Consider the following 15,694-nt stretch of genomic DNA (forward strand, 5'->3'; position numbering starts at 1 on the left):
ATCTTAATTGGATACTTGGGCTTGGGGTTCACAGAACTTCCACAGGAAATTTTCAAAAATAATGAAGATTTTGTGGAATTAGTGGACGAGCCTTGGCGCAACAGTTAAGTTTCACTATTGCAACTTGTTAATTGCAGGTTCGAAACTTGGAAAGAGCCTCTCCTGCGAAGCAAGGGGTAAGGTTGCTTACATTTGCCCCTCCAGACTCTGCAGTAGCAGGAGCCCCATGCATTGGGATGCTCTTTTTTTTTTGTGAATACTGGGATGCTCTTTAGTGAAATATTGGGAAGAACATCCAATTTCAATAAATTTATGGGGCCATTACAGGAAGAAAAAACAAAGCATAATCATTTTCGAGACTCAAAGAACTATAACAAGCATCAAAGTATATGAAGAGAGAGATATGGGCCTAGCCTGGTGCCTCTGAGAAGAAATGTGGTTCATATGACTCATTATCACTTAGGTTCTTCCCCCAAGGCCACATACATATGATACTCAGAAAATACAATGTCAGTTTATGACCAATCATAGCCTTGGGAAAGTATAAAATATGACTTCTCTTATATAACTTACTCAAATAACTACAGAAGATTGAGATTTAGTGGTCTCTTCCTCTACATCCTAGTTTCCCCTATAATTAGAGTCAGGTAGCACTGAAGTTCACAGCATAATACAAGAGTCTCAAATTTAATTGTTTTAAATTTTTTCAAAATAGTTATATAACTGTAAATATGAAATGCATTTTCAAAACTAAATACTTACTTTGATTATATAATTCAACCAAAGTTATATTCGATGCAAATAATTGCTCAAAATTTTTTTTTGCCTTATTTTACTTGTAATTTTACTAGCCAATTTCATATTGAAACTTGAATTATTCTCAGACCCATCTTTTCCCAAGTCATTTCATATTAATGCAACACCAATTAGATGACCGTGAAGGTTTGCAAACTAAATGCTCAAATCTATTGCTTTTCCATTTCTTACAATGTAATAGCAAACACAAGTAGATATATAAGAACATTGAAGTAAGCTTAAATACAGAGAATACAATTTTAACCCCCCCCCCCCCCCAAAAAAAAAAGAAAGAATACAAAAGGTCTAACATAATTGAAACCCTAGGGGGACAAAGAAGGCAGATGATTAAAGTTTTGTTATTTACCTTCTCCTGAATCGAATGAATGACAGAATTATACTGCCTCTGGCCTTCAAGTAAATCACTTGTCTTGACGTGGCCATCAGAATCCACATCAATCAGGTCTATGTCTTCATCAGGGACCAAATCCCCAGGTGTTTTACTCTCAGAAGCAGACAAATGAGAAGGATCATCTGTATCCGAGCCTTTAAGAGGTTCTATGGCATCATGTTCAGCATCTTTTTGCCTTTGAACTGCAGCTCCCAGACGAACAAGAAGCTCATTGGTTTTCCCAAGAAGCGTTGTCAATCGTTCATTCTTGCTCTCCTCCACCAAACGCATGTATGCTTCTTGGTCATCAGCTTTAAGTGCTTGGAACCTCAATTTTTCTGCCCTTGTAGCACGTTGCCTCTGCCTTCCATGCCATGCCTGTTACAATATTTTGAGGACACATAGTGAGTCAGTGACTCCTTCAATTTGATAACCAACAATTTGTTTTTATTTACTTTCTAACAAAAGTTAGTATTTTATTTTCTCTCTCCCATCTTCCTCGCCCCCGCCGGTTCTCACTCTCTTTTCTTGGCGAATAAGTTGGCCCTATATTATGCCTTGGGCATGAAACATCTCTGGAGCCTCACAATCATTTATTTTATTTTCCATATTTCAAACAAGAATATTAAAATTATAAGGTGGAGAAATATTTATAGAGTTCTTTAGGACAATAGTATTGCCAATAAAAAAGTGTACTTTTCTAAATGGTAGAAACATGTCATTGGATAAGTCTTTCTGATATCTACATTTTTCATTGTATTCTGTTCCATGGTGGTATCCCATTGCCAAGGGTAACTAAGGATTGGCAAGTAGGTTACACGCTGAAAAGGAGAAAATGGTAAACTACTAAATCCTCCAATTTCAAATCGTATCAATTTCCAAATTTAAAACCTCCAATTGCAAATATACCACAAGAGGACACAATGTAAAAGTTTACAATTTGACGAGAAACATAAAGCCAGATTGAGAAAGTTTAAAAATAAAAGAGGACATGCCTGAACCCCATCATTCCTTTGTTTCCGGCGTTTCAGTGCAGCTTGTGCTTGCAATTGAAATTCACGAGCTGTATTAAGAAGGTCAGCAAAAAATTTCCTTTTTCTGGTCTCCATGAGATTCTTTTCCTCCTCCTCTAACCTTGACAACCTCTGCAACAAGGAGATTTCATAGCAGTGCATAATAAAATATTAGGAGAGAGAGAGAAAAACATTCTGTAAACTCCAAGCATAATCCCAACTTCACAGCCATAATCTAGGCACATATGCATGGGTATAGCCAGGCAGGATGGTTATAGCCATCAAGATATCAATATGTCAAACTCTTTTTTCACCATCCAAGAGAATTTGATAGATCAGATGATTTATAAATAATCTTGTTGTAGCAGGTCAAATTTTCACAAAGAAGACCTAATTGAGACCCATCAAATAGCAGCTCTAACTCCTTCCACTGGAGACCAGCCCAACTCCTTAGTACTACAAGAATCCTTGGGAAAAGAACTAATGCATGTACTACTAACCTCTGCATCCCGTTTCTTTCGCAGGCGTTCATCAGTCTCCATTGCAAAAACATCTGCCACACCATACATGATAAAAGGGCGATGCAATCGCATCATTCCCCAATCGAACAATTGCTTCTCAGGATACACACATTTCTCACAAAGCCAGTACTCCGAATTCACATCAGATCGGACCTTGCTTTGCAACTCCTCTAGCTGGTAGAAAAAGAATCCTTGCCCACAAGGACAGAACCCATGTCATCCCTCCATTCCATAGGGGGGGGGGGAGAGAGAGAGATTGGAGAACAAGAAAAACTATCACATAATGCATTCAAAGCAAGTTATCACAAGCTACAATATGGAAGTTCACCATATTGCAACAATACCAATTTTAAAATTTTTTTTTTCCCTTTTCTACTTTACCATATTGCTATGGATAATGCCTGTGATTCTGTAACCATCAAATGGTTGGAAACACCTTGAACAGTGTGTTTCCAGAGAACACAGTATGTTGCTTCTTAAAAAAAAGTTATGATTTGAACAAAACCTTCATTACCTTCTTTAGGGTGGATGCAAACAATGCTTCTCAACCATAAAAATACTTATGAGGTCAACAAGGGCATGGACTGGTGATAGAAATGCAACAAGCAACATTTCTCATAAATATTGGTTGCTGGATCAGGGAAAGTTAAATTCAGAGAAAGATAATCATGTATCTTCTGTCCTCTTGTTTTCCTTCTTCTTTTTTTTTTTTTTTTTTTGGGGGCGGGGTGGGGGGTCTGGAATGAGTGAACTCAATTGACGCTCAGTTTGGAAATTAAAGGTTACCTTTAGCCCATAGAGCTCAAGCAAGCACTTCGTCTGCAGGACCTCACCTCTACTTGAAGGCAATTCTGGTTCATTATAATGTGTAAGTTAGCTTTGGAAAGAAATTCCAAGATACAATCTGGAAAAAGGAGAAAGTATAGCTCTATGTGGAAAGATACGTTCTAGGTTTTCACCGTAGCCATAAAAGATGTGCATACTTCAGATTAGTGTTTGGGGAACTTAAAACATTTTGTGATGCCAGAGAAGAAACACTCAACAGAAATATGATTGAAATGCATGGGAGGATAAATATCATGTAGTGTACAAGCCAAGTTGTAAAAGTCAGAGATCCATATTCAATATAAAATTGGCTAACTTTTGTTGCTTAGGTAAAAATTGATCCATATCAAGCAGAAACAGCAACGCTTGAGAGCAGAGCATTGACTGGAGACCGTCAAAACCCAGAATGATACTCTGCCAAAACATACATTCAATACCAGCATAGAAATCAAGAGAAACCTATACATTGTCTAAGAACTGGAATAGCATTCTGTCCAGTACTCCAGTACCAAATATTCAGAGAATCTAGTAAAGGAGATCTCCGATGCCAAAATATCATCCCAGTGGGATGAGGGTAACTTCCATTCAATAAACCTTTTTCCTTGAGTAGCGTGGCCCTAACATTTCCAACAGTTGGAAGAAAAAATAAAATCACTTGGGCTGTAAAGAATATTAGCCAAACACAAGTTGCACCCAAAGAGATCCTTCATTGGGTCCATTAAATGCCAGTCACAACTTTAATATGTTACAAGTAGGATGGGGAGTGCAGTGTTCAGTAACGCAATCAAGACCTAAGTGACCAAAACCTAAAATTGAATCAATTCCTTGAATAAACTTAGAACAAATAGGTTGTGCATTTGGTGTAGTGGTACGATTCTTGCTTTCGGTGCAAGAGGTCCTGCATTCAGTTCCTGTATGCCCCGTTTACTTAAATATAGTTTATCTGTAAAGGGGGGAAAAAAGGAACAGGACAAGTTACAGACAGATTGAGGCAGGGTAATCTGAACTCAGCACAAGTTTGCTGCAGGAAACTGAAACTTACCCATTTAATCTGTCCTATTCCATCCATATCCAGGTGAACCAATATGCCTTAGGATTGTCTTTAGGCTTACCCAGTGCATTTTCTTAGATTTTCATATTATTATATTCAGCAACATAAGGAAAGATATGTATCCTGAATATCCGGAAGACAACCATAAATTATTCTTCTCTGAACTAGCTGAATGATCTACACAAGATTTTTCATCCATGTTAATATAAGGACTTAATAATTTCATCTTCAACCAATCCGTACTGAATGCAGCCAGTAATTAGACATGCAAGTTGAAATATGATAATGCACCCAAAAGCAGATTAGGCATCGAGAGCCAAGAAAACATGCTTCATGTTGTCCATAAATACATAAATAGAAATCTCAGATTGAAGATTCTTAGCAGGCTAGCAGGAAAAAAAAAACAACCTGCAAGCTCAGTTAAACGATGCTGAATATGGCTTTTTAAACGATTTTCCTTTGATTCTCTCAACCATAAACCTGACTTGCAATTTGGTCTTTGCTTCATCAGTGCATCCTCAAACTCAGTAATTAAAGCCCCTCCATCAAAAATCTGATGGCCACTCTGCACATAAAGGTTTTATAGAAAATTCAAATCTAGAGCTCAAACAAATAGTGCACAAGAAGAATCAGTTCGACATTAACAGAATGAATATTGGTAAACAAAATAAAATCTAAACAGTTTGATTCTCAAATCATACTAGCTTGCTGCCTTGGATGTAACAAAAGGTTTAACTGTTTCACAAAATGAAATAACATCTCTTGGACAACAAAGCAACCGAACAGGACCTATCAAAACCTTGTTTGAATTGTCCAAGTTGATCCATTCAGGTTGTCACCCAATCCGAATTTACATGGATCAACACTTCTGCCCAGAAACTTGTGATAGAATAGGACAGAAGCATTCATGTGGCTGACCCCAAAGATATTGGGACAATGGAATACCAATGTTACTACACTCTCATGGTGAGGATTACACCACAGAGGTTTATGTAATTTTTGTGATAAGTAATCCGAATTGAATCCATTACCTATGATTAATCAGAACTAATAGGGAAAAGTTTTCCAAATCGCCACATGGTTGTGTTCATAGCTTCAATGCCTTTGAATAGAAACCCCTGCGTGCCCAACCACGACTAGTATAAAACCAGAGAATGATGATTTCCATTAACCCATAAAGTTCAATATAGCAGAAAGAAAACATGCACTACGATTTGGTTCATGACCTTCGACCACGCCTTCAACTTACAAAACCTACCCAAAAACATCAATATAAACAGACCCAGGCTATAATTCCCGCAAATCCCACATGCCCATCAGACATTTCGGAAGAAGACACAAATCCAAATGTTTCACACCTAAGAGAGAAAAAAGAAAGGGGGAAAAAAAAACCAGATGTAAAGAATTAAGCAGACCCATTCCCATCAAACTCGAATCCTCCCAGAAGAAGAGCAAAAGAAAACTTACAAGAGACCAATCCTCACCATGCACCGTGTAATACCTACGTGCAGCTAGAATCAGGGAAGCTCTACGAGAAAAACTAAGTCATTCTAGGGTTCCCGGATTCTAAAAGGAGGTAATACCGACCAATACATTGGTTAAGGCCCGTAAAGGCAAACTCCGCAGCACCGCTCAAAAACACAATCCAATTAAACATTTGAACCCAAGGAAGCAAAAGGCAAAAAGGGCATGATAGCATTCGTACCGAATCATCCCCTGCGAGGAGATTGTCATCGTTATTGTGGGATTCAACGCCAACTCCTCGTTCGACCGTGTTATCTGCACCATCCTCGTTGAGGTAAATAGAGGAAACAGTGTCAAAGATCTCAGGAGGGAGAGGGAGGTTCCTCGAGATGAGATTGAGGGCGCAGATCAAGGTCCTGGTCTTCTGAACCTGGTCGAGGGATGCTCTATTCTCCACCTGAGCCACCATGGCGGGAAAGAGCCAACGGATAGTAACGAGTATTTGAGATTTCAAAAATTATAAACACACCAACGGTAATTCCCCTCTGCTTTCAATCTCTCTTCCCCCGGTTCCCTTCGCTTCGCACAAGCCTTTCTCTCACTCTCTCTCTTCGCCTTTAGGTTAGGTTCAATATGAAGGATACTATCGGGCCAGCGGCGAATTACGCAAAAATATCCCTGGGTTTATATGAATTGACGAGAAACACCCTTGACCCTTGCAATGACTGAAATACCCTCACGATTACTTTTAATTCCATTCCACTCCCCAAAAAAAGGATATAAAACTAAAGGAAATAAGATTGCTACAATGGCAGTTTAGGGAGAGGGTTCTCTAAAGCAAGTGGCATTGAGGATTGCACCAATGAGGTGCGGTGAAACGTTATCCTACATCAGAGGGCAGTGAGGTCATTCTACGTGAGGACGAGAGAAATAGACACAATATTTTTTTTTTTGGTAAGAATGAATTATACTTTCATAACATCCATTGTTGTGGCTTGCAGATTCCTCCCCACAATAGCAGCATGGAGAACCCTCTCCCAAAAAATTACCTTTATGTGGTTGATGTGTCTAAACTAATGCCTACCACATGGAAGACGGAAGATCAATCCCATGGTACTCTAACCTGTCAAATTTGAACTCAATCAAAGTTAGTCGTGCGGTAATAAAAGTTTTGAAGATTCATTGTTTTTTTGAAAAGGGAAAAAAAATCAAATGGATTGTTGAAAATACAAAGGAAAGACGCAAATGTTCATGTTGCCAAATAATACTTCAATGTGCTCAGTCATTGAGGCTTCTGTCAATAGATTGATCGCATAAATTTTTAAGAACTATATAATTCATTAAAGGAAGAATGTTCTTTGTGCCGTAGCGTAGGCTGCGCCTAGGCACAAGGGCCTACCACTTAGGGGGCAGGGTGGTCATTACACCCACCCTCATGTGTCTGGGCGCAGCCTGTGCTACGGCACAGAGAACAACGCCTCTTCATTAAATTAAAGAAAGACAAAAAGTTCTATGCACAGTCCTTTCCTCCCAAGAAGGGGTCGAAAAGACAAATCCCCAACCCCTCTCATATGACCAGGAATCAAAACTTCCCCCCTTAAAGAAAATATTTAAACTTTAACGAGTTGTATTATCTATTGGGGCATATATTTCTAGAACGATTATTCTGAAAAAGCTATTAGAACAATCAAATTTCTACCACTTAGTAGATTTGATGGGGCCTAAATTGGATGAACGCATAGACTCTAGAGTCTCTTTCCACAAGTCAAGTTTCAATCCAACACGGAGTTTGTCAAGTGGTAAAACAAAAATTGAGAAAATATAGTGATGATGGACATAAATACGAATTTATTTGAATGATTTTGATCCATAAAGTTAACATGTGACTATTTCAAACCTACCTTGGCTTGTTTATCCAATGGTCAAAGTTGTCAACATCATCCCGCAACATAGCTCAAGATGAAAATAGGCAAATCTGTATCATGTGGGGTTCATTAGTGTCCCAAAGTCGAGTTAATTATTCCCAGCCAATTGAGGGTTACATTAATGGAAAAAAGTTTTATGGTTCACTGACCAGGTAATTGATACTGTGGTCTGGCACTGCAGACCATGGAAACTAAACATTTGTCCCTTCTTATTAGAAGAATGATCGATAATACCCTTCCTTTTGGTTTTCTTTCCCTATTTTACGCCTAATAGTGCATGATCCGCTGACTAGCGAACCCTTTTTCCTTAATTAATAGTCATTAATCAATAAGTTAAAAAAATACTTTTCTTTTAAAGATATAAATAATGGGAAAAGGTTGGGCAAGCCACCCACATGCTACTAGCTAATAGGCAGTGTGTCTATCTCTCTCTTCCTCCTTTGAAATGACCCCCTCCCCTCCTGTATGATGCCCCTGTGGTATACGGGCAGTGTGCATATCCCTCTCTCACAAATAATATGATCTAAATAACCCAATTATCTCACCAAAAATTACAGTCACCACTACCAGTTAACCAGCTAAGTTGAGCTGACACATTTGGCAACACGAGGGCTATGTAATTGCATGATCTAAAATGGTAAAGCTTGAATTATGTCATACTTTGGTGTAGATTATAAATATTTTTTTTTTTGGATGAATAATTATAAGGGTAAATTACACTGCCACCACCTGAGGTTTGTATTAAATACAGAGCGACCCCCTACGTTTTTAAATTATACAGCCACACCTCCTGAGTGGACGGTAAGTGGACGGTGTTAAATAATACATTTTAAATACCAATTTTGCCCTTTTCTAATATCCTGTTAATATCCAATGGGAAATTCCAACTTTACCCTTTTACCCTTATGTACAAAACCCTCTTTCTTCTCCAGAAACCACTGTCCTCTCCGGCGATCTGCAAGGGAGGAACTATCGACTTTCATTTTACTTCTTAAACAAAAACCCTTCTTATTCAACATTCTTCTTCAACCTTCATCTTCAAATTCCGACAGAGGCATCTCGGCCAGGAAGGGGGAGGGTGGGAGTTCAGAGAAAATTATTGATTTTTGCAGAACAAAAGTTCAATCATGTAAACAATGGGAGGGTTTGGTTCAACGTATCCATTCACTTAATAGAAAGCTTTCCACTTTATGATTAACTTTTGCCATAACTTTAGGGCACGCAAGCTCACTATCACCACCCCTGAAACTAGCCCAAACACAGACGGCAACCACATCAGTAAATCCAATTCTGTCACAATATCCAAAGGCATCATTTGAACAAGGGATGATTGCATCTCAATCGGTCAAGGCCCAATCAATACCACCATTAATGAGGTTACTTGCGGACCAGGACATGGAATTAGGTATGTTTTCCCTTGATCCCTAACCCTAATTTTCAAGAGAAACCAGATAAGGTGTGGCTTTAACTAATTCAATATGAATATTGTGGGTTTTATGTTTAAACAACAGAGTTGGTAGTCTTGGCAAGTATCCAGATGAAAAGGATGTGAATGGAGTTGCAGTGACGAACTGCACATTATCGAACATAGAAAATGGTGTTAGTTAAGCAATCTCCTAAACCTAAGAGTCTCTGTTTACAGAATTTTTCAGATCCAACCAAAACTTTCACTAGATCATACTCTGACTCACAAGATCTCAAGCATTGATGAAGAGAAGTGGGAGGTGCAAGCGTTTAAAGATTGACGATTCTGATTCCTAAGCGTTTAAAGAGAGTGGATAGTGAAACCTCTCTGTGTGTTTGTTCTTCAAGAGTTGAGCTCTAGCACTTATGCATAACCCAGGGTTTAATTTCATCTTTTTTGTTCAAGCAAATTCAAGCTGGGAGGGGAGGATGGGGTGTGGTGGTGGTGGTGGTGTTAGGTTGCAGTGGGTAGGGGGGTGGGTTGGGTTGCAGCAGGTGGTGGGGCCAATGGGGTTGCAGAGAAAAAGAAGAAGAAGAAGGGGGATGATGATGGGTCCCATTAACTCTATTTCAAGGGTAAAATTAGAAAAAGGAAAAAATTGAGCAATTAGGGGTATATTAGTCATTTTAAGTCATGAATTACCAACACCATACCAATTAACGGGAATGATATAACGGAGTGGGGCTGTCTGTAACAACCAACCAAACCTCAGGGGGTGTGGTTGTATAATTTAGAAACACAGGGGGTCACTTTGTATTTACTATAAACCTCAGGGGGTGGCAGTGTAATTTTCCCTAATTATAAATATATTTCTTCCACATAAAACAGCCAAAATCCCCTCCTCCCTTAGAAAGGTCGAAGTGTCCAACAATTTTGGACAAATGTCTTACATTTTAGCCTCTAGTTTCTATTTAGAACTTGACACCATTTATTTGCCTCTTGCTTTATTCTGGAAAGTTTTTAAGTTAAGGGTATAAAAGGATTTTAAAATATATTTTGAAAGTGACGTGTGAAATCACAATTTTTACCTTAATTGAAAAATTTTGTATGTCATACTAAAAAGGTTAAAAAATAGGACTACAAATTATTTGACATCTTGAGAGTTATATCAATCAGAAAATCCCTTTGTTAAAAATCTAAAATAGTTTTTATTTTGGAAGAAGACTTAAGTTATAAGGGATTCTCCCTACCATAAAAAGGGGTTTTCTATTTTGCTTTATTTCATTGATTTTATAAATAAAAGAGAAAAAGAACTCTATCCAGGAGTGTAGCCTACACCAGCACTCACATGAGTCTATCTCTCTCCTCCCCATATGAAAAGATATATTTGCCCCTTGTTTTGAGGAGGAGAGAGATAGACACATGGGAGTGCTAGCGTAGGCCACACTCCCTGACAAAAAACTACGTCCCAAACAAAAAATAGCAGATCATACTACCCCAATGATTTGAGAAACAATTTAAATTTGAGCTTGTGAGTCCTCAGAGGGATAGGGCACGGCTCTATGGGTTTCAGAAGTGCTCCACTATAGTATGCTATAAGGAAACTTTGGTGGCATACCAATGCTGGAGTTGGTGGGATTCCATCCATCCATCTCTCTCTCTCTCAAATGACTCCCTTATCCCTCCTATATGATGCCTCATCCTGCTCTCCCATTGGTGTCACCCGCTAGTTTACCGCACGTCGGTGTCTATCCCTCTCCCAATTACTAAATCTTTTTTTGTTTTTGGGTGAACCCAATTACTAAATCCAAGTTACGTTTTCCAGCAACTTGCTATTTTGGAAACTAGTTCTTGATTAGTTTCTAATTCTTATTTGGAAGTGTTTTATTTGAAAGATTGGAGAGGGTTTTCTTCACCGCCTGAGTTCAGTTTCGGGCGAATGAGGGAACCCCCTTTGAAACTATTTTTTTTCTTGTCCTGTTCCTTCCCCGGTACAGTGGTCCAGTTCCACTCATAGGGAGGCGGGAATGACATTTTAACCTCCCTCGGGCAGTGTGTTTGGGCAGGGGGTTAGATCGTCATTTTCAACTCCTTATGAGTGGAACTGGACCACTATGCCGGGCAAGGAACATGAGACGATAATGATCCCTTTGAAACCTAACAATAGGAGAATGGCATTTATAACATATCATCCCCTCACATGAACAATGATATGTGAGAGGGTGTGCAATTTCATTTTTGAGGGTTTTGTACACAACTTTTCTTCTTCAAAGAAGGTGCATAATACGTCATAAATGCCCTCCCAGGGTGCAAAGGTATTTACGCCATTTTAAAATGCCAACGAAATTTACCTGAGAACCGTGTCGGGTTATTAATCGTCAAACAACGAGTTATAATGGCTATTGAGTTTAGACTTTAGATTCGAACGTTGAGACTTGAAAGTGGTCGGCCCATCTATTTAAACTTTTCCTTCTCCACCATAGGCTCTTCCACTAGCCGTTACACTTATCTCTCTCTCTCTCTCTCCCTCTCTGCAACTCTCACAAGACCTCATGGCAGTTTCTTTGGATACCCTTTCTCCTGCTTGCAACAAGGTATCATATCCTTCTACTAGAGCCACTGAAATAGCATCTCTTTAAGCGAAATCTCTGAGTTCGTTAATTTGTTCGATTTGATGATTGCAGGTGCTCACTATGTCCATGGTGTCTTCTCCTCTACTAAGCCCCTCCTCAGAGAAGCGTTTTTGGAGTGGTCTACGCTCTCGGGTTGATACCCTTCTGGAGAATCGAAAGCCAAATGGTCCGATCCAGTGTACTTGCCCTGACCTGAATCTCGATCCTCAAGTACCCGATGTGAGAACCTCTGCTTTTGCTTTTCCCAATCACTGCTCCCGGAATTTCTTTTTCTTTGTGGAAAAAAAAAATTGATGGACTTCTCTGTTTGGGTTTCTGTAGGCCATGGGAAAGTCTGAACATGGTAAACGCTTGAACGATGACTGTGACCTTCTGCTCAGAGGATTTGACTCGGTTGCTTCTTCTCTATCTCATCTTACCAGCACATTAGACACCGCTCTGCAGGTAAGCTTCTTCCTCAATTTTTGTATCAGTTCAGGAAAAAAGGAAATGGGAATTTTCAAATTTCATAATAACTGCCACTGATATATTATTCTCCATTGGAACAAAGACACTAGATAAAGGAGAGGGTAGGGGTTTAGAAATTTGATGCCTCAGGTCATACGTATATATTCTTCTATTTGATTATTTTTGGTGATTCTTAGAATTAGTCTTTGTTCTTAATTTGTTTTTTTTTCCCCTTTTGCATCGAAAAATAGCAGCTGCGAATTTCTTTTGCTGAACTAGTCTTTTGTATCCTAAATCCTAAACGAAGCTCGAGAGAGCAATTATACTGGTTAGACCGAATCTGCTTGTACCATAGATATGAAGCTGTGCTGAAAGTAGTCCTTCCTTGATATTAAGCTGAATTACAGCTTGATCTTACCTCTCATGATTGCTCTGTTTTGTATGACAGGGAGCAAAAGACCTCTCCAAACCTTCATTGACTGAATTAATGCACAGTGTTCAGGAGAAGGCAGGGATTGAAGAAGAAGAAGAAAACGAAGGAAGGAAGCGAAGAATGAAGAGAAAGTGCGACTCTCTTGAGTCACTCAATGACCAGGGAGAAGATAAGCAGAAGGGAAATGAGCGAAACCCAAAAAGCAGCAAGCTAAAGAAAGCAAGAAATGTAAGATTTTGATTTCTGTTCCATGCTTCCGTTAATTAGTTTCAGTATATGTATCTAGTTTTCTAATTGTTTCCTCTCTTTTTTCTCAGCTTGCGGTTTCCATGGCAACCAAAGCAGCTTCATTGACAACAGAGTTAAAATCGATAAAATCAGAGTTATGTTATGTGCAAGAAAGATGTTCCCTGCTTGAGGAAGAGAACAGTCGGCTACGTGATGGATTTGGCAAAGGAATTAGACATGAAGAAGATGATCTGGTAATCCTTCACTTAATTTTTATCTCTGACTCTGTTGTGTGAGTTTTACAACTGACACATCACTTGCTCACAAAAGGATCAGAGAGGACTAATTTCCAAACATAGTTTAGAAGACCCTTACAACTTACTTTCAAGTAATTATAATTTGAATAACCATAATAAATTTATCTTCTCTGCTGCAATGTAATTTTGACCTTCTTAAACAATTCATAGGTGAGACTTCAATTGGAGGCATTGCTTGCTGAAAAATCGAGGTTAGCCAATGAGAATGCAAATCTGAGGAGGGAGAACCAGTGCCTTCACCAGCTAGTGGAGTACCACCAACAGACCTCTCAAAATCTCTCAGCCTCTTTTGATCAAGCCATACATGGGATGTGCTTGGATTTTTCATCTCCACCACCACCATCAACTGCAGAGGAGGCAAATGACCATGCTAATGGCTATGGTGACAATAGACCTCAAACGCCTCGAACTGATTTATTTGGGTTCTCAACATCTCTCGATGAGTGCAACTCTGAAGAAGAATTGTAGATCTAGTATCACCCATTTTTCTGATATTTGGGTTCTCAACATCAATGGTTGATACTTGATAATTTCTAATAAAAAATGACCCTTATTTCTCCTTCCCATTTGGTTAGATGTTTAAACCTGAAATTCATTCATACTGAACACTGGGTTTAGCTGTTGAATGGACAACCCTGTTGTTAACTCATTCCTCAACGATGATGTCAATTCCTATTTTCTACACAATTAATTCCCTACTGCTCCCTAGGTATTTGTTTACAGAACAGACAACATCAAACACAAAGAGGTACATTTCCCTTACATTCATCATACAACTATTATTGATCTAGACCACATAGAAGTGGACTGATATCGCAAAAAATGGATCGAAAAAGGGATCAAAATGCATGGAGACACCAAATTCTGTTTTAAGAGTCTAGTAGCAGGATATTGGGTTTCTATAAAGCAGGCCGAATTGGCTCCATAAACAAGTGAGGATCAATGTTGACTCTCCATGCAAGTGTTCTGTAAGAAGCATTGGCACCATCCTCTCACTCAACGGAAGGAAGAACTATTGAATAAATAGGAGTAATTAGTATTTTTGGTTTTGTCTCAAAGAAATGCTTGTGGTGGAAGAGCTTTATAGAGAAGCTGTGGAGAATACTGCACGGAAATTGATTGTATTCAATGGAGAAGTCGATCGGATAAGAACTGGATGTATCGTTTGTTGATATCAATTTTGATTCACATATTTCCAGGACAGATAGCCTATGTGAACACTCATTACACAACCATTCTGAAAAGTTGCTCTCTATTCACACAACAATAAAAAATATCCTGCAATTTACTTTCAATAACCTTGCCATAAAAAATGAAAGCTAAGTAGTGATATTTTGGCAAATCATTCCTGACCAACTTACTTTTCTTCAGAACATTGAGGAAGAACATAATATATTGGAACCAAGCAAATTTATCTGAACTTAATTTGGAAAAAGTGGCACAATGTGTACCTTTTCCCAGTTGGAGGAAAATGAAATACTGATTTTCCTTACTGTCTTCAGAATTTCAAGATGCCTACTAAGCCAAAATGTTTGATTATATGGTTGGTCTAACAAATAATTGCTATTAATTTAATACTTTTCATATCTATTTGGTGGTTAGTATTCATGTGGTTTCTGCAGGTGCTAACCTGGCCCCTGGAAAGTCATTAGGAAAGTGAACAATACGGACGTCTTCCTGCATGAGCAGGAAGCGATGCCATCCCTCAAGGAAGTTGCCCCGGAGATTCTTCCATCAGCTTAAACTTGCAGATATGCAAGAATAACTCAAGTCAATCAGCAACTCAACTATTACATTTTTGGTTAGGTTCATTTGGCCCGTATCTAGTAATTGGATTCTAAGTTTATCCTTGAGGAACTTCAGAGTTTTAATCCTTATAACATCTCGTTATGCTCATTACTTCCAGGTTTTATGTAGGTACTAGATAAGATGTATATTGGCCAATTTACCTCCATTTCCATTAAAATTCTTTTCAAATCTTCTTCAACTGTTAGTTGTTAACAATGGGAGATATAACATGGACAAGGTATGTGGGCAACTTGCCCTGTTACCAAATAGACCAAAACTATTTTTCCTACTTCTGATAGCAAGGTGGTCTCTCATGGTTGTACCCTAGATGCCACAATCTGCTAGGAAACTTAAAGTTTGCTGTTGAGAAAAATCTTGCCAATAACAAGGGAAAGCATATTTTCTTTCGTTAAGAGTATTAAGATACTGAATGTATTTATTATTAAATTTAGAAACAG

The 15,694-nt window shown here is 38.6% G+C and overlaps 2 protein-coding genes across 5 annotated transcripts in view; one reads left to right on the forward strand and one right to left on the reverse strand.

Moving 5' to 3' along the window:
* The window catches only part of LOC122641399 (probable ATP-dependent DNA helicase CHR12), a 38,500-nt gene that overhangs the window by 21,306 nt on the left and 1,500 nt on the right, over nt 1–15,694 (reverse strand). For 2 of the 4 annotated variants that reach the window (XM_043834620.1, XM_043834619.1), the window contains exons 1-6: nt 6,302–6,694; nt 5,005–5,161; nt 3,507–3,571; nt 2,700–2,894; nt 2,182–2,331; nt 1,163–1,564 (exon numbers count right to left, since the gene is read on the reverse strand). In XM_043834620.1, coding sequence (XP_043690555.1) covers nt 1,163–1,564; nt 2,182–2,331; nt 2,700–2,894; nt 3,507–3,571; nt 5,005–5,161; nt 6,302–6,529 — 1,197 coding nt within the window. In that variant the 5' untranslated portion in view covers nt 6,530–6,694. Of the gene's footprint in view, nt 1–1,162; nt 1,565–2,181; nt 2,332–2,699; nt 2,912–3,506; nt 3,572–5,004; nt 5,162–6,301; nt 6,695–15,694 lie in introns of those variants that run through there. The other 2 variants (XM_043834621.1, XM_043834622.1) reach the window with 2 other exon arrangements.
* LOC122641402 lies at nt 11,812–14,634 on the forward strand. Its single transcript, XM_043834628.1, has 7 exons — nt 11,812–11,984; nt 12,075–12,242; nt 12,345–12,467; nt 12,919–13,131; nt 13,221–13,385; nt 13,599–13,937; nt 14,618–14,634. The coding sequence occupies exons 1-6, from the start codon at nt 11,943–11,945 to the stop codon at nt 13,914–13,916; spliced, it is 1,029 nt and encodes a 342-aa protein (XP_043690563.1). The 5' UTR covers nt 11,812–11,942; the 3' UTR covers nt 13,917–13,937; nt 14,618–14,634.

Source organism: Telopea speciosissima, chromosome 10 (genome assembly GCF_018873765.1).
Source record: "Telopea speciosissima isolate NSW1024214 ecotype Mountain lineage chromosome 10, Tspe_v1, whole genome shotgun sequence".
Lineage (NCBI taxonomy): Eukaryota > Viridiplantae > Streptophyta > Magnoliopsida > Proteales > Proteaceae > Telopea > Telopea speciosissima.